This window comes from Globicephala melas, chromosome 7 (assembly GCF_963455315.2).
Source record: "Globicephala melas chromosome 7, mGloMel1.2, whole genome shotgun sequence".
In the NCBI taxonomy this organism is placed as follows: domain Eukaryota; kingdom Metazoa; phylum Chordata; class Mammalia; order Artiodactyla; family Delphinidae; genus Globicephala; species Globicephala melas.
Genome location: NC_083320.1, coordinates 54347611 through 54366698, shown reverse-complemented (window position 1 = coordinate 54366698; position 19088 = coordinate 54347611). Strand labels below are relative to the sequence as shown.

At 43.2% G+C, this 19088-nt stretch overlaps 1 protein-coding gene across 1 annotated transcript in view; it reads right to left on the bottom strand.

The window, feature by feature from the left end:
• The window catches only part of TTN (titin), a 279722-nt gene that overhangs the window by 32149 nt on the left and 228485 nt on the right, over positions 1 to 19088 (bottom strand). The window contains 4 exon segments of the mRNA XM_060302200.1: positions 479 to 17584; positions 17693 to 17995; positions 18087 to 18674; positions 18764 to 19060. Coding sequence (XP_060158183.1) covers positions 479 to 17584; positions 17693 to 17995; positions 18087 to 18674; positions 18764 to 19060 — 18294 coding nt within the window.

Genomic DNA, 19088 nt, shown 5'->3' with positions numbered 1-19088 from the left:
TTATATGATCAGTTTGGCTTCTGAGCCAAGCAAAACTTTCCCAGGCTTTGTCATTTTATGTTATAGCATGTCATAGCATTCAAATCAAGTAAGTGTCAAATGACCAAATAAAATGATTAAATTTATCCCAAATTTATCATGGGTGTAAAAACGAGGAATGAGATGAACAATCTTGTAAGAAACACTATCATACAATTTCTGCACACACACTATATATGTTTATATATATATATATACATATGCAGTCAAATTCAATTATACTTAAATTCAGAATACATTATCCAACTCCAGCTATGTAAATTTCTACTTTTTTTAATCAAAGACTTTCTCTAGTAGTAAGATTTCATTTTGTGCTATAGTACGAATTGTTCGAGGTGTGAACCAAAAGCATTTAAGATTAAACAATAATTAAAATGATTCACACTAGTCTAGGAAAATGAATATGGATATGTAGGTTTTTTTTGTTCTTAAAACATACCTGTTATTTTTACTCCTTCCTTCGTTTCAGCTGGTACACCAACACCAAACTCATTTTCTCCGGAGACTCTGAAGTAGTAAATCTCCCCTTCTTGTAAGTTGGTAATTTTGTAGGAGAGGCGGTTACAGTTGCTGGTCACTGAGACCCATGCTTTCTTACTGGCCTCCCGTTTTTCTATGTAGTAATTCTTCACTAGTGCTCCACCATCATTTTCAGGAACATCCCAGGATAACACTGCAGACTCCCTGGTGACATCATGTACAGTAATATTGGCTGGAGGACCAGGAGAATCTAAAACTTTGACAACTAAGGTCAGTGAAGCAGCATTCAAAATATTCTGAATTGTTAATGTGTATTTTCCAGAATCATTTCTATTGGCATTTTCAATAGTCAGTGATGTATGAGAGTCTGTGGAATCAATATAAGCTCTAGTGCGGAGGTCAGTGTCTGGTTTGCTCCAGGAGACACTGGGTACTGGTCTTCCTCGGAAAGGCACAGTCATGGTAAAGGAGGCACCGGCCTTGACGATCAAGGTCTTCTTCATTTCACTGTCAAGATCAAATACAGGTTCTTCTTCTCTTTCCTTTGCTATCTGGGGATCGGAGCTATCACTGGGATCACTAGCACCGACCTTATTGATAGATCTTATTCTGAAAATGTATTCGGCTCCTGTGGTTAGTCCACTTATTGTATATTCTGTGCCCCTTAAGTTCTGAATGGCAGTTTTCCAGTCAGTTTCATCAGATTTTTTAAATTCTACAGTGTATCCAGTTACTGGGGACCCACCATCAAATAAGGGCTTAACCCAGCCAATAGTTATATTGGTCTTGCCTGAGTCCATGATACTGGGTTTGGATGGAGGAGATGGTAAGAACACGGGATCTTCTGCCTGAATTAAGGGAGAGGTTTCACTTGGAAGGCTCAGGCCTGCAGCATTTTCTGCATATACCCGATACTCATATTCACATCCTTCCCGAAGTCCTGTTGATTTCACTCTCAGATCATAAACCGGTTTTTTGTTTACACGCACCCATCGTAGGCTGTTTTTCTCTCGCCTTTCAATTATGTATCCAGAGATTTCACTGCCTCCATCACTCTCTGGTCTTGCCCAGCAAAGTGTCATGAACTCTTTGGTCACAGATGTAATTTCCAAAGATGTGGGTGGACTTGGAACCGTAAATGGATCTAGTGCCTTTACAGCCATACTCTCCAGGGGCTCGCCAACACCATATTTATTAACACCGGTTACTCTAAAGATGTATTCATTGCCCTTGAGCAACTTGGTCACTTTACAGGATGTTGTCCTTAACTCTCCTTCACATATTGTCCAAGCAAGGCGACTTGTCTCGCGTTTTTCTACAATGTAATAGTCGATAGCTGCGCCACCATCTTCTTGGGGTGGTCCCCAAGAAACAGAGCATTTCTCAGCAGTGAGGCCAGTTATTTCAAGTGGTCCTGCTGGTGGGCCAGGCTTATCAAGTACCTTGCAATTAACTGCAAAAGACCGAGTTCCAGCAACATTCTTCAGTGTTAGCACATACTGCCCAGAGTCTCGTCGGACACAGTCTTTCACTGTTAGCAAAGTATTGTAGTCTGTTGAGACAATTTCTGTTCTTGCTCTCTCTTCAATTTCTACACCATCCTTGGCCCAGGAAATTACTGGCAGAGGTCGCCCTGCAATGTCTGCATTTATCTTAAGGACCTCTCCAGCTTTGACAACAATGACATCTCGGAACTTGACATCCATCATAATTCTTGGAGCCTCAACATCGTCTTTAACTGTGATAGGTCCAGTGGATTCAGATGGCTCACTAGTTGAGTCAGCAGCATTCCTTGCGAAAACCCGGAATTCATAACGCTGGTCTTCAGTAAGTTCGGTTACTTCAAAGTATGTTTCTTGTACATTAGTAAAGTTGCACTTCAGCCACCGGCCATCTGGTAGTTCTCTACGTTCAACAATGTATCCGGTTATCTTAGCTCCACCATCATAATGTGGCTTAGACCATTTAAGTGACACTGATTTCCTTGTGATATTTGTGACTTCAGGTTGTCCAGGAGGGTCACAAGGGTCTCTTGCAGGGACTGGTTCACAAGACTTACTGCATTTACCAATTCCAGCAATAGTCTCAGCATATACACGATACTCATACATCAGTCCTTCATCAAGGCCGGAGACTTTCCTTTGAGTAGCGGTGATGAGGCTCTTATTTACTTTTGACCAAAGAACGCTGCTTCTTTCTTTATACTCAAGGTGATAGCCAAGTACTTGACTTCCTCCATCATTAACTGGCACTTGCCAGGTTACCAACATGGTGGATTTTGTGGCATGCACAACTTTAGGAGTACCAGGAGGACCTGGGGGGCTGAATGGATACTCTGCAACTACAGCTGAAGATGCACTGTAGGAGCTCTTTCCGTAGCGGTTTTCTGCACAAACACGGAACTGATACTCACTTCCTGTTACTAGACGAACTATTTTAATGGATGTTCTTGCAACTGCCTGTGAAACTACGTGCCATGTTGTAGAAGAGGTTTCTCTCTTTTCAACGATGTAATTGCTAATCTGGCAGCCGCCATCATATTCTGGAGGATTCCAGGAAATGGTTATATTGTCACAACTAACCTCATCAATATGTATAGGTCCGGGAGGTCCTGGTTTGTCAAGCACAATTATAGTAATAGGAACTGTTATGGATCCAGCACTGTTTGAAACACATAATTCATAAGTTCCAACATCTTCCCTTGAAGCTTCCTTAATTGTTAGTGATGTTACAGTCTTTGAAGAAGAAACATTTACTCTAGTTGTCTCTTTAAGAGTCTGACCATCTTTTTTCCAGCTTACAGTAGCTTGAGGTCTTCCTTTAAATGGAACATCAATCTTCAGTTGGTCTGTAGCCTTTACATTGAAAGTATTGAAAGGAAGCTCAACTGAAGGCTTTATTTCAATATCTCTTGCAATTACTGGCACTCCAAGTTGTCTTGGATCACTTTTTCCTTTTTCATTAAGTGCAGCTACCCTGAAGATATACTCCTCTCCAGCAGTTAGGCCAGATATAGTTGCCTCTAGAGTCTTAACTTGTGTGCACATGCTCCATTTTTCACTCCCTTTGGTCTGCATTTCAACTACATAACCGGTAATTTTGCTGCCACCATCACTTTCTGGTTTCTCCCACTTAATTGTAGCTGTGTTACGGGTCACATCAACAAGAGTTACTCTTCCAGGTGGGAGGGGTGTTTCAGAAACTTTAACAGGTTCAGTTGTTTGAGCTGGCAAACCAATCCCATATTCATTGGAAGCCAAGACTTGGAAGTAGTAAGAACATCCTTCTTGCAGGTTTTCAATCTTAAAAGTGTTCTTCGTGCAATTGTTTGTAACAGTAGCATACACTTTTCTTGTAGTTTCTCGTTTTTCGACGATGTAGTTCGTAATCTTAGCTCCGCCATCAATAAGCGGTGGTTCCCAAGCCAGTGTCACTGAATCTTTCTTCACTTCTCTTACGGTCAAATTCACAGGGGCACTTGGTGAGTCGAGAACTCTGACGTTAACAAAAGCAGTTTTAGAGCCACTGTTATTTTCTAGTGTCAGATTATACCGACCACTGTCAAATCTGGTAACGTTATCAATTACCAACATTGTATATGAGCTGGTCACCTCAATCTGGGCCCGGTCAGTAAGAATGCCTTCTGCCTTTTCCCATTTAACTTCAGGTTCCGGTCGACCTTTGATAGTGACAAATAAGCGTAAAGTAGCACTCGCACGCAGAATGACCACTTTTCGGAGATCAGCATCCAGTTCTATTTCTGGTGGCTCTTGCCTCTCTTTAGCAACAACTGAACCAGGTATAGTTGCAGGTTCACCTACGCCTTCAGAATTGATGGCACAAATACGGAAGTTATATTCAGTATTTTCTTTAAGCTTGGTCACGGTGAACTGCTTTCCTTGTAATCCTGTTGGTGGACTGCACGTTGTCCATTCGGCAGCAGCGGCTTCTTTGACTTCAACAACATAGCCCTTAACAGGAGCGCCGCCATCATAAATTGGCTTATTCCACACCAGGGAGACAGACGATCTGGAAGTGTCTGCCACTTTTAGATTACTTGGTGGTCCTGGTGGATACAGAGCATCACATGCACGATAGAAAACAGATGGCTCACTAGGTTCACCCACACCAGCTGCATTTTCAGCAGCAACTCGGAATTCATAGGAATGCCCTTCAGTAAGGCCAGTTACCCTGAATCGAAGATCTGTGAGTGTTTTCTTGTTGCACTTGGTCCACCTGATGCCTGCCTTATCTCGTTTTTCAAGAACGTAGCCCTCGATTTCAGCACCTCCATCATCCACTGGGCGTGCCCACGTTACGACCACAGACTCTTTGGTGATTGCTGAGGCTTCAGGTGGGGAAGGAGGACCTGGTGGTTTATAAGGATTACGGGCTACAACAGGCTCAGATTCCAGAGGCTCTCCAATTCCATATTTATTCACAGCCGTGACACGGAAAATGTACTCATTACCAGGAAGAAGTTTAGTGACTTTGTAGTTAAGGGCCTGTACCTCAGTTGAAACCTGGGTCCAGGAGAGTCTGCTTGTCTCTCTCTTTTCAATGATGTAATGTGAGATATTAGCACCACCATCTTGTAAAGGTGGGTTCCATGCCAGGTAACATTTTTCAGCAGTCACTCCAGAAACTTTCAGAGGCCCTTCAGGAGGCCCTGGCCTGTCAAGTACCTTTACAGTGATTGGTATAGACTTTGTTCCACCCACATTGCTGAGTTGCAGGATATATTGTCCTCCGTCACTACGTATACAGTCTTTGACAAGAAGAGTTGTTTTCTGAATAGTAGACTTAATTTCCATCCTGGCAGCTGTTTCTTCAAGCTCTTTTCCATCTTTTGACCAAACAATGTCAGGTGTAGGTTTGCCACGGATATCAGCTTCAAGGACAAAAGTCTCTCCTGCGTGAACAGCGATGACATCTTTATATCTGGGATCCAGTGAGGCATTTGGTGCATCGATTTCATCTCTTGCAGTAATGGCGCCAGTGCTTTCAGACGGTTCACTAAAGTTGCCAGCTGCGTTTCTTGCAATTACTCTGAATTCATATCTTTGGTCTTCTACAAGTCCACTCACTGTATATTCAGTTTCTAATACATTAGTAAAGCTGGCTTTCATCCAACGGCCGTCAGGTAGATCTTTCTTTTCTACAGTATAACCTGTTATTTTGCTGCCACCGTCATAGGCAGGTTTCTTCCATTTCAGTGTGACACTGTTTCTTGTAATAACAATGGCTTCAGGGCGACCTGGTGGGTCACACGGATCACGAGCAACAAAGCATTCTGACACTTTGCTCGGCTTGCCGATGCCAACAATATTTTCAGCAGAAACTTTGAACTCATACTCAAGGCCTTCATCAAGCCCAGTTGTTTTGAATTTGGTGTCTTGAATGGGAGTCTTATTTAATTTGACCCATAAAATGCTGTTCTTTTCTTTCTGTTCAAGATGGTAGCCAGTAACTTTGCTGCCTCCATCATTAACTGGCTCGTGCCACTGCACAAGCATTTGATCTTTCGAGACTGATGTCACAAAAGGAGTGCCAGGTGGTCCGGGTTCTTTAAATGGATATTGTACAATAACTGGTTTAGAATCCAAGGGGGCACTTTTTCCATACCTGTTTTCTGCAAAAATTCTAAACTGGTACTCAGTGCCTGTTTTCAGTTTGGTTATTTTAATTGTTGTTCTTGCAACTGTTGCTGATACCATGTGCCAAGTGGTGGTAGTTGTATCTCGCTTCTCTACAATGTAGTTGCTTATTTGGCAGCCACCAGTATAGGCTGGAGGTTCCCAAGATATGACCACAAAGTCTGCACTAACTTCATCAAACCGAACTGGTCCAACTGGAGGTCCAGGCTTTTCCAAAATGATAATGCTGAGATTTTCAATTGCTGTACCTGCACTATTTGTTGCTGTTATGGTGTATTTTCCAAAGTCGTCTTTGTTACTTTCTATAATGTGCAAAATAGTTGATGTAGCTGTTTGCTCAACATTTACTCTTGTTGTCTGTTTAAGAGGCTCGCCATCTTTGACCCATGAAATTTCAGGTCTCGGTCGGCCAATGACAGGAATTTCGATTTTAAGACCTTCTCCAGCTTGGACACTATATGTGTTAAATGGTAACTTAAAACTAGGCTGTATAGTCAAGTCTTTGGCTATGACAGGAACACCAAGCACTCTTGGATCGCTTTTTCCTTTCTCGTTGTAAGCCTTGACACGGAACTGATATTCTTGTCCAGAACTCAAACCAGTAACAACTGCATTGCAGACTTTGGATTCAGCCACAACACTCCATTTTTCTGTTCCTTTGGGCTGCATTTCAACAACATACCCCAGGATTCTGCTACCACCATCATGTTCAGGTTTCTCCCACATCAGCGATGCACTAGCCTGGGACACGTCAGTGAGTGTGACCTTTCCTGGTGGGGAAGGAGGTTCAGCTGCTTTCACAGCATCAGCGGTTTCCACTGGAACACCAACTCCAAATTCATTTTCAGCCATTACTCTAAAGTAGTACATGGCTCCTTCTGTAAGATTCTCAACTTTAATGCTTGTTTTGCTGCATTTATTACTCACATTAGCATATGCTTTTCTGGTTGACTCACGTTTGTCAATAACATAGTTCTTGACCTTTGCACCCCCATCGATGATGGGTGGTTCCCATATCAGAAGGACAAAATCTTTTCTCACTTCTTTGACTGCCAAATTCTGTATCGGTCCTGGGGTGTCGAGAACTTTCACAGTTACAAAGGCAGATTTAGATCCACTGCTGTTTTCCAGCTTGAGAGTATATTTTCCAGCATCGCTTCTATCACAGTTATCTATTGATAGTTGGGTATAGTTCGCTGCTTTTTCAGTTTGGACCTTATCTGTGAATTCACCTTCCTCTCGAGACCAAGTGATCTCAGGTGTTGGGCAACCTTTGAATGGAATGTGAATTCTGACAGATCCACCAGCTCTTACAACAATTCCTTTCCTTAATTCAGAGTCAAGGTCAAGTTCAGGTGCTTCGAGTTTATCTTCTGGTTTCACAGTACCAGGAACTGATGTAGCCTCACCTAAACCAACTTTATTGAGGGCACAGACTCGTATTTTATACTCCTGGTGTTCAGTGAGTTTTGAAATTTCAAATCGAGTGGCTCTCAGGCCAGTCTGTGGAGTAACTATTTGCCATTCTTCTTCATCTGCTTTACAGATTTCTACTACATATCCCAGGATCTCACTGCCACCATCGTAGATGGGTTTACCCCAGGCAAGTGTAATTGAATTTTTAGTGGTGTCTACAATGTGTGCATTGATGGGGGGGCCAGGTTTGAACACAGGATCGCAAGCCTTATAATAAACTGTAGCTGGACTTGGTTCTCCAACTCCAGCAGCATTTTCTGCAGAGACTCTGAATTCATACTCATGGTCTTCTGTTAATCCTGTTACTCTTAGACGCAAATCTGTAATGCGGCGTTTATTACATTTTATCCACCTAATGCCACTTTTGTCTCTTTTTTCTACAATGTAGCCAATAATCTCACTTCCACCATCACTATCTGGACGGCTCCAACAGACGGTCATGGAGTCCTTGGCAATGTTCGTGACTTCCAGGCTTTTTGGTGGTCCAGGAAGCACAAATGGATTTTTCATGAGTACTGGTGCAGATTCCAAAGGCTCTCCAACACCGTATTTGTTGACAGCCATTATACGGAAAATATATTCATTCCCTTCTAAGAGTTTGGTAACTTTCAGAGAATTGGTTACAACCTCTGAAGCAACAACAGTCCAGGCAAGCCGACTTGTTTCTCTCTTTTCAACAACATAGTGAGAAATGTTGCTGCCACCATCTTGAAGTGGTGGAGACCATGTTAATGTGCATTTTTCAGCGGTGACTCCAGTAACCTGGACTGGCCCTTCTGGAGGTCCTGGTCTATCTAACACTTTTACATTCACTGGGAATGACTTAGAACCTGCAACATTGGAAGCTCTTAAAATATACTGTCCGCCATCGATTCTAATGGCATCCTTTACAATAAGTAAAGCCTTGAAATCTGTGTTCTTTATTTCACATCTAGCAGATTCTTCAATTTCCTTATCTCCTCTTAACCACTCAATGGTAGGTAGCGGCTTTCCGTGGACATCAGCTTCAAGCCTGAATGTTTCTCCAGCATTTACCACAATTGTGTCTCTGAATTTTGGATCCATTGAAATTCTTGGGAGTTCGACCTCATCCTTGGCAGTTATCGGTCCAGTACTGTCAGAGGGTTTGCTTATTACACCAGCTGCATTCTTTGCAATGACTCTGAATTCATATCTTTGATCTTCAGTAAGACCTGACACAGTAAATTGAGTTTCAATGACGTTTGTGAAGCTGGCTTTCATCCAGCGACCCTCAGGCAAATCACGTTTCTCTACAATGTAACCCGTAATCATACTTCCACCATCATATGCTGGTTTGGTCCATTGTAAAGTGATTTCATGTCTTTTAACTATTATTGCTTCTGGGGTTCCCGGTGGGTCACAGGGATCTCTGGCTACATAGCATTCAGAATTCTTGCTTGCTTTGCCTATACCAACAATATTTTCAGCATAAACTCTGAATTCATATCCAATGCCTTCTTCAAGATTGAGTGCTTTAAACTGGGTGTCATGAATAATAGTTTTGTTGACCTTTGTCCACAAAATACTATTTCTTTCCTTTCTCTCAAGGTGGTAACCTATGATTGGGCTTCCTCCGTTATTGATTGGTTCATGCCACTGTATAACCATGGAGTCTTTGGAAATGGCTGTGGCAAATGGTGTGCCTGGAGGGCCTGGTTCTTTGTAGGGATATTGAGCTACAATTGGCTCAGATTCCAAGGCAAAGCTTTGTCCATATCTGTTTTCAGCGAATATTCTGAATTGGTATTCTGTACCAGTCTTCAGTTTGGTCACTTTGAGTGTAGTTCTGGCAACAGTAGCAGAAACAACATCCCATACTGTGGTGGTTGTATCTCTTTTCTGAACTATGTAGTTAGTGATCTGGCAGCCCCCTGTATACAGTGGAGGTTCCCAAGATAAGGTAATACTTTCAGCACTGACTTCATCAAATTTAACAGGTCCTTTTGGAGGATCAGGCTTATCTAGGGTTATAATTTCGATGGATGCTGTCTTCTGACCAACAACATTAGCAACTGTGATTCCATAATGTCCACTGTCATCCTTATGAGTTTCTTTAATACTGAGTATGGTGAGGTCAAGTGAATCAGTAACATTGATTCTTGTAGTCTGCTTCAGTGGAAGACCGTCTTTAGTCCAGGTAATGGTTGGCTTAGGACGTCCAGAAATTGGCACTTCTATTTTCAAATCTTGGCCAACCTGTACACTGTAATTGTTAAATGCAGGTCTTACATCTGGCTCAATGACCAGATCTTTGGCAACTATTGGAACTGCAAGAGACCTAGGATCACTTCTTCCCTTTTCATTTACAGCCACAACTCTAAAAAGGTATTCTTCTCCCTGAGTTAGGTTGGTAATTACGGCTCCAAGGGACTTGACTCGAGCACACTCTGACCATCTCTCATGGTGTTTAGCTTGCATTTCCACAATATACTGAATGATTTTACTGCCGCCATCATGTTCAGGCTTTGTCCAGCTCAAAGAGACACTGTTTCTGGTGACATCATCCACGGTTATTTTTCCTGGAGGTTGTGGGACTTCTGCAACCTTAATTGGATCATCAGTATGGGCGGGAAGGCCAATACCATACTCGTTCTCAGCTGTGACTCTAAAGTAGTAACTGCAACCTTCTTGGAGTTGATCGATTTTCCAAGAACTCTTGTGGCAATTTGTGACAACTGCAGCGTATGATTTCCTTGTGGCTTCACGTTTCTCAACAATGTAATTTTTAATTTTGGATCCCCCATCCAACAAAGGAGGTTCCCATGTAATTGATACTGAGTCTTTGGTGATTTCTGTGACTTTCAGATTAACAGGTGGACTTGGTGTGTCCAGGACTCTCACAGTAACAAAGGCAGTCTTTGTCCCACTGCTGTTATCTAACGTGAGAGTATATTTTCCACTATCATATCGGTTGACATTGTCAAGAACAAGAGAGGTGAAGCTGCTAGTGCTGTCGATTATAGCTGCGTCTCGGATTTCACCATCCGCCTTTCCCCATTTAACTTCTGGTGTAGGACGACCTCTAATAGGAACAAATAACCTTAAGGAGCCGCCTGCCCTTATATTTATAATTTTCCTCAGTTCTAGGTCAAGATCAATGTCTGGTGCTTCCAATTTTTCTTCAACTATAATAGGTCCAGGGACGTCCGCATGTTCTCCAACTCCAGCTTTGTTAACAGCACAGATACGGAAGTTGTACTCATGCTTTTCCAACAGCTTCTCGACTTCTATATTTGTTTTATTGATTCCAGTCGGTGGAGTGCACATTGTCCATTCACCAACACTCACGTCACATTTTTCAACAATGTATCCTTGGATTTCACAGCCACCATCGTATATTGGTTTGCCCCAAGAAAGGAAGACGGAAGATCTGGTAGTATCAATGACTTTGGGATTGTTTGGAGGTCCTGGTTTATAAATAGGATCACAAGCCTTTTGGTAAGCAGAAGGTGGGCTTGGCTCACTGAGTCCAGCAGCATTCTCAGCTGAGACTCTGAATTCATAATTGTGATTTTCTAAGAGTCCAGTTACTCTCAAGCGCAGTTCGCCAATCAGACGTTTATGGCATCTTGTCCATCTGATGCCCTCTTTATCCCGTTTTTCAAGAACATATCCAAGAATTTCACTGCCACCATCAGATGCTGGCCTTTCCCATACAACAACCATTGAGTCCTTGGCCACCGCTGTGATTTCTGGAGCTTTTGGTGCATCTGGCACTACAAATGGATTCTTGGCAATTACTGGCTCAGATTCAAGAGGTTCGCCAACACCATATCTGTTGACAGCCATTATACGGAAGATATATTCATTGCCTTCAAGAAGCTTAGTAAGCTTGCAGCTGAGAGTTTGCACGTTGGCATCAACCACAGTCCAAACCAAGCGGCTGGTTTCTCTCTTTTCCACAATATAATTTATGATATCACTCCCACCATCTTGTAGTGGGGGTTTCCAAGCGAGTGTGCATTTTTCTGCTGTAACTCCTGATATAACAATAGGTCCTTCAGGTGGCCCTGGTCTGTCAAGAACTTTGACATTTACAGTGACTGATACCTCTCCTGCAACATTTTTGGCTTTCAGCATGTAATTTCCACTGTCAACACGTATTGCGTCCTTTACATTGAGACTGGTGGCAAAATCAGTGCTCTTTATTTCTAATCGAGCTGTATTTGAAAGCTCCTGATCACCTTTTATCCACTGAGTGGTTGGTACTGGTTTGCCATAAATATCTGCGTCAATGTTGAATAACTCACCAGCGTGAACCACAATTGTGTCTTTGTATTTTGGATCCATACGAATTCGTGGTGGTTCTACCTCATCTCTTGCTGTTATTGCTCCTGTGCTTTCTGAAGGCTCGCTAAACACTCCTGCAGCATTTCGAGCTATAACCCGGAACTCATATCTGTGATCTTCAGCTAGGCCAGTTACTTCAAACTGAGTATCAATGACATTTGTAAAACTGGCTTTCATCCAGCGGCCCTCGGGCAGTTCTTTCTTCTCAACAATATAACCAGTGACCTTGCTTCCACCATCATATGTGGGTTTCTTCCACTGAAGAGTCACAGAATTCCTTGTGACAATGATTGGCTCTGGCCTTCCTGGTGGGTCACATGGATCACGGGCTACGTAGCTTTCTGACACTTTACTTGGCTTGCCGATGCCCACAATGTTCTGTGCGGAGACTCTAAATTCATATTCAATGCCTTCGTCGAGGCCAGTTGTTTTAAACTTGGTTTGAGGAATGGGTGTCTTATTCAACTTAACCCAGAGGATGCTATTTCTCTCCTTGCGTTCTAGATGATAGCCAATGACTTTGCTACCTCCATCACTGACTGGCTCGTTCCATTGTACTTCCATACAGTCCTTGGAGGAGAGCGTTACAAACGGTGTGCCAGGAGGACCAGGAACTTTGAATGGATACTGGGCTACAGTAGGCTCTGAATTGAGGTAGGTACTCTTTCCATATCTGTTTTCAGCTGCAATCCTAAACTGATATTCACATCCAGTCTTTAACCTGCAAGCTTTTATTGTTGTCCTTGCAACAGTAGCTGACAGAATTTGCCAGGTGGTTGTGGAAGTGTCCCGTTTTTCTACGATGTAATTATTGATAGAGCTTCCACCATCATACTTAGGTGGGCCCCAGGAGAAAGTGATACTGTCAGCTGTCACTTCATCCATTTTAACTGGTCCCGTTGGAGGCCCTGGTTTGTCAAGGACTATAACATTAAGGGTTTCAGTAGCTTCACCAGCTGAGTTAGTCAGTTTAACTACGTAATGTCCAACATCTTCTCGGCAGGCTTCCTTTATCGTCAGTAGTGAGTTATTTTCTGTGCTCTCAGCATTTACTCTGGTTGTCTGCTTCAGTGGTACATCATCTTTATGCCAGGTTGTAGTTGGCGTAGGGCGTCCAATGAATGGAACATCGACTTTCAGATCTTCACCTGCCAGTACAGTGAAAGTATTGAACAGGAGTTTGAAGGCTGGTGGAATGACAAGATCCTTGGCAACTACTGGCACACTCAGTTGTCTCGGATCACTGATGCCCTTCTCATTCTGAGCGGAAACACGGAAAGAGTATTCTTCACCCTGAATTAATCCAGTAATAGTGGCTTCAGTGACTTTGACTGTGGCACATGTGGTCCATTTGTCACTGCCTTTGCTCTGCATCTCTACAATGTAGCCTAGAATTCGGCTGCCTCCATCATGCTCAGGTTTCTCCCAAGAGAGTGACACGCTATTTCTTGTGACATCCACCAAAGTTATTTTTCCTGGAGGAAGAGGTCGTTCTGATGCTTTCACAGATTCTGTGGTTTCAGCAGGGAGCCCGATGCCATATTCATTTTCAGCGAGAACCCTGAAGTAGTAACTACAGCCTTCTTGAAGCTGGTCTACCTTCCAGGAAGTCTTGTGGCAATTTGTTGCAACAGTTGAATATGCTTTCCTTGTTGATTCCCGCTTTTCAACAATGTAGTTACTTATTTTTGAACCTCCGTCAAGAAGAGGAGGCTCCCATGTCAGTGTGACAGATGCCTTAGTGACCTCCTTTACCTTCAGATCCTGTGGAGGGCCTGGTGTATCCAGTACTCTGACACTGACAAATGCAGACTTGCTGCCTGAGCTGTTTTCTATAGTTAGTATGTATTTGCCACTGTCGAATCTGTTTACGTTTCCAACGGTAAGCAGGGTATAAGAGCTTGTGGACTCAATGCTAGCTTTATCTAAAGATTCTCCGTGTTCCCGGGTCCACTTCACCTCAGGTACTGGCCTTCCTTTGATTGGAACAAAAAGTCTCAGGGTACAACAAGCTCTTATGGTAACAACTTTGCGCAGTTCAGCGTCCAGTTCAATCTCTGGAGGCAGCATCCTGTCTTCAGCCTTTGGAGTGCCAGGAACAAGTGCAGGTTCCCCAATGCCTTCAGAATTCATGGCATAGATGTGGATTTTATATTCCTGGTTCTCTGTGAGGTTGGTGATAGTGTAAGAGGTTGCCTTGAGCCCGGCTGGTGGAGTGACAATACGCCATTCATCTTCTTCTGGCAGGGCGATCTCAACCATATACCCAGTGATTTCGGAACCACCATCATAGATAGGTTTGTTCCAAGCAATTGAAATGGATGATCTGCTTGTATCTAGAACACGTGGGTTACCTGGCGGGCCAGGTTTAAACACAGCATCACAGGCTTTATAAAATGGACTGGTAGCACTCGGTGCGCTGATTCCAGCAGCGTTCTCAGCCATAATCCGGAACTCATATTCATGTCCTTCTGTCAGTCCAGACACTTTATATCTTAAATCAGTGAGAGTCTTTTTGTTGCATTTCACCCAGCGTTGGCCAGCTTTATCACGCCGTTCCACAATATAATTGATGATTTCGCTGCCGCCATCAGAGTCAGGATGTCCCCAGCAGACAACCATGGAATCTTTAGTAATAGTTGTAACTTCAGGATTTTGGGGTGGATCAGGTGGTCCATAAGGATCTAGTGCAAGCACAGGCTCTGATTCCAGTGGCTCTCCAACTCCATATTTATTTACAGCCATCACACGGAATATGTATTCATTGCCTTTTAAAAGTTTAGTGACCTTTAGTCTTGTTACTTGGACTTCTGAAGCTACATTTGTCCACGCCAGCCTGCTGGTTTCACGTTTCTGAACTACATAATTGTCAATTTTGGCACCTCCATCGTCCAGTGGAGGCAACCATGACAATATACATTTTTCTGATGTCACTTCAGATACAGCTAAAGGTCCTTCAGGTGGGCCTGGTCTGTCAAGAACTTTGACATTGAAAATATGTTTAGCAAAACCACCAGGATTGGTTGCTGTAAGGGTATAGGCACCGCCATCCCGTCTTAGTGAATCCTTGTTTACCAGATTAGTAGAGAAATCTGCCATTTTAATTTCTAATTTTGCTGTGTTTTCAAGCTCCTTTCCATCTTTGGTCCATTCCATTGTTGGAGGTGGGCGACCTGAAACATCAGCTTCCAGCTTGAATGCTTCACCTGCTTTTATTATAATTGTGTCCTTAAATTTGATGTCCACCATTATCCTTGGTGCTTCAATGTCGTCCCTGCATGTGATAGCATCTGATGGCTCAGACGGTGGGCTAATAGCACCAGCAGCATTTTTGGCAATCACACGGAATTCGTATGCGGCATCTTCTGTTAGTCCGCTGACTGTAAATTCATTCTCCAAAATGTTGCTGAAGTTGGCTTTCAGCCACCGTCCATTAGGAAAATCTCTCTTTTCAACTATATAACTGGTAATTTTAAAGCCTCCAGTATATTCAGGCTTAGCCCATTTAAGGGTCACTGTGTGTCTAGTAATATTTAGAGGAACCGGTTTCCCAGGTTGGTCAATGGGATCCAAAGCTGACATAGGTTCAGATGGCTTGCTCGGCTTGCTTTTGCCAGCCATGTTTTCTGCGATCACTCGGAATTCATAAGCAATACCATCTGCAAGTCCACTTGATTTGAAAATGTTGCCTGGTACTAATGCTTTGCTCACAGTCTGCCAGAGAATACTATTTCGTTCTTTTCTTTCAATGTGGTATCCTAAAATGGGGCTTCCACCATCAGAAAGAGGCTCATGCCAGCTGATTGTTATTGAATCCTTGGTAACTGCCATGACCTGAGGGGTACCAGGAGGCCCAGGAACCTTAAATGGATAGTTGGCAACTACAGATGCTGATGTGATGCCTGGTCCAACTCCGTATCTGTTTTGAGCTTTTACCCGGAATTGATAGTCCACTCCGGTAGTAAGGTGAGTGGCTTTGTAGGTGGTGCGTATAACAGTGGCTGCTAACTCAACCCATGTGGTACTGTCAGTCTGTCGCATTTCTACTACATAGTTGCTTATGGGTACACCTCCATCATTCTCAGGTGGGTCCCAAGAGAAGGTGACAAAATCAGACGAAACTTCATCAAATTTGATTGGTCCAGTAGGTGGCCCTGGGATATCATGGACTTGAATGGTGATGGCATCACCAACCTCTCCCACAATGTTCTTTGCTGTTAATGGGTAGGGCCCACTATCACTTCTTACACACTCATTGATATTTAAGATGGTTGAAGTTGCTGTGTTTTCAGAATTAACTCTCTGGGTCTGTTTAAGAACCTGGTCTCCTTTCTTCCATGTAACTGTGGGCTTTGGTCGACCTAGCACTGGAATTTCAACTTTGATGTTGTCACCAGCTTTAGCAATGACTAATTTTTGATAAATGCCATGGAGATCCAATTCTGGAAGCATTGTCTGCTCCTTGACAACGACGGGTCGGCTTTCTCTAGGGGCACTTCTCCCTGCACTGTTCACTGCCATCACTTGGAAGGTATATTCTTCCCCTTCAGTTAGATTCTTCACAACACATTCTAACCCCTTCACGGTTGTGATGTGGGTCCACTGGTCAGAGCCTTTTCTTTGGGCTTCAATCACATACCCAGTGATCTTACTGCCACCATCGTGCTTGGGTCTAGGCCACGCCAGGCTGACTGTGCTCTTAGTTGTGTCCATAATGTTAAGACTGTCTGGTGGTGATGGTACTTCGGAGGCTTTTACAGGCTCTGTTGTTTCTGTCGGCTCACCAATTCCGTACTCATTTTCTGCCATCACTCTGAAGAAGTATTCATGTCCTTCAGACAAGTCAGTAACTTTGTATGTGCATTTATGGCACTTAGTGGTGACCGTGGAGTAGGATTTCCGTGTTGCTTCTCGTTTCTCCACGATGTAGTTTGTTATATGTGAGCCCCCATCTATCAGTGGGAGGTCCCAGTGCAGGGTGACACTCTCCTTTGTGATGTCAGTAGGCCTCAGGTTAAGGACAGGTCCTGGTGTATCCAAGACTCTGACGTTAACGAAACCACTTTTCTTCCCAGCGGGGTTTTCAATGGTCATCACAAATTTACCGGTGTCATATCTGTTACATTCTGGGATGATCAGGAGCGTGAACGACTCTGTGCTTTCAATGTTAGCTCGGTTTTTAAGGTTGATATCATCTTTGGTCCATGTCACTTCGGGAGCAGGACGACCCTTAATGGGCACAAATATTCTAATACTGAGTCCTGCTCTCACAACAAGGGTTCTTCGAAGCTCAGCGTCTAGTTCGAAATCAGGAGCCATCTCCCGTTCTACAATTTCAACATTTGAAATCACTGCTGGCTCCCCAACACCTGCATCATTGATGGCACTGATTCTAAAATTGTATTTTTCTTTAGTCTGAAGATCAGGGACGACAAACTCGGTGATTCTGAGGGTGGTTCCTGTCGTATCCTTTATCCAGGCATCATCTCCTACTTTTTGATGCTCTATGACATAGCCAGTGATTTCAAGCCCACCATCATAATGAGGCTTGCCCCATGCCAAAGAAGCAGATTTCTTGGTGGTATCAGTGACACGTGCATTTGAGGGTGGTCCTGGGGGATCTGAAAAGGAGACAAAGGCACAAAAGTGTTAAGGGTTTGGCTTTTGTATAAATTATATAAAATACTGGCACTCCCAAATGAGCTGTATTGAAAAAGATAAATACTAACATGCTACATCTTTCATTAGAACAGGATTTGAAGTATCACTAGGTGGACCAATTCCTGCTTTGTTCTCTGCACTGACACGGAATTCGTAGGTGTTTCCTTCTTGCAGTCCTGTTACTTTGTATCTGAGATCGGAAACTGGAGTTTTTGTTGCTCTCACCCATCGCAAGCCTTTCTTCTCTCTCCTTTCTACATGATACCCTGTGATCTCACTGCCACCATCATCAACTGGTCTTTTCCAACTGACAGTGGCAGTGTTTTTAGTGACATTGGACACCTCTGGTTTTCCAGGGGGGCCAGGTGGACCTGAAAAGAAAGCAAATTTATGAGAAATCTATGATTTCCTAAATTCTGCTGCAAATGCTTACATATCAGTTCCTTTATATGCTCTACGTACCAAATCTGTCTACCATCTTGACAGGTTCGGACTGTACGGGTTCCCCTTTGCCATACTGGTTTACAGCTGAGACCCGGAAGAGGTACTCATTTCCCTGGATAAGTTTGGTTGCCACATGCCTGCAAGTCTGAATATCTTCGGCAAACACTGTCCACAAAAGTCGGCTGGTTTCTCTCTTTTCAAGAACATAAGACTTAATTGGTGAGCCGCCATCTTCTAAGGGAGGTGTCCATGTAAGCGTTGCTTTTTCAGCAGAAACATTACTGACTTCGATCGGACCTGGGGGACCAGGTACATCGAGGACTGTCACCTTCACATGCTCCTCCTTTGTGCCAAAAGCATTGGTAGCAGTGATGGTGTATTCACCAGCATCTTTTCTAGTGGCATACTTGATGGCAAGCATGGAAGATGTTGGGGTTGAAGTTATCTGAACGATGTCTGATGGTCTGATGTCTTTTCCTGCCCTGGACCAACTTGACTTTGGAAGAGGCTTGCCGAGAATGCTAATGGCATTCAAAACAATGGTGTCACCTGCTTTAACTGTTAGCCCATCCTTTATTGTGGGATCAAGGACAATGGTTGGTGCCTCTGCAAAGGAGAAAAGAACATTTTAATCAGAAAAGGAAGGATGCTTAATTTACTATTGTTTATGTGCATAAAAAGTGAAATAGACCTACCATATTCATCCTTGCAAATAATGGTTCCTGTACTTTCTGATGGAGCACTGATAGCACCTGCTATATTCTTTGCTCTAATTCTGAATTCATATTTTCCACCCTCAACAAGGTCAGTAACAGTAAAGGCACAATCTGTGACATTAACATGGTTGGCTTTCATCCAAGATTTAGAGGGAAGATCTCGCTTCTCCACTATGTATCCAGTCAACTTATGACCACCATCATATTTGGGTTCAGTCCAAATGAGAGTCACTGAATTCCTTGTTACATTAATAACCTCAGGTTTGCCAGGAGGATCTAAAATAAAGCAAAAAACAGACAAAGA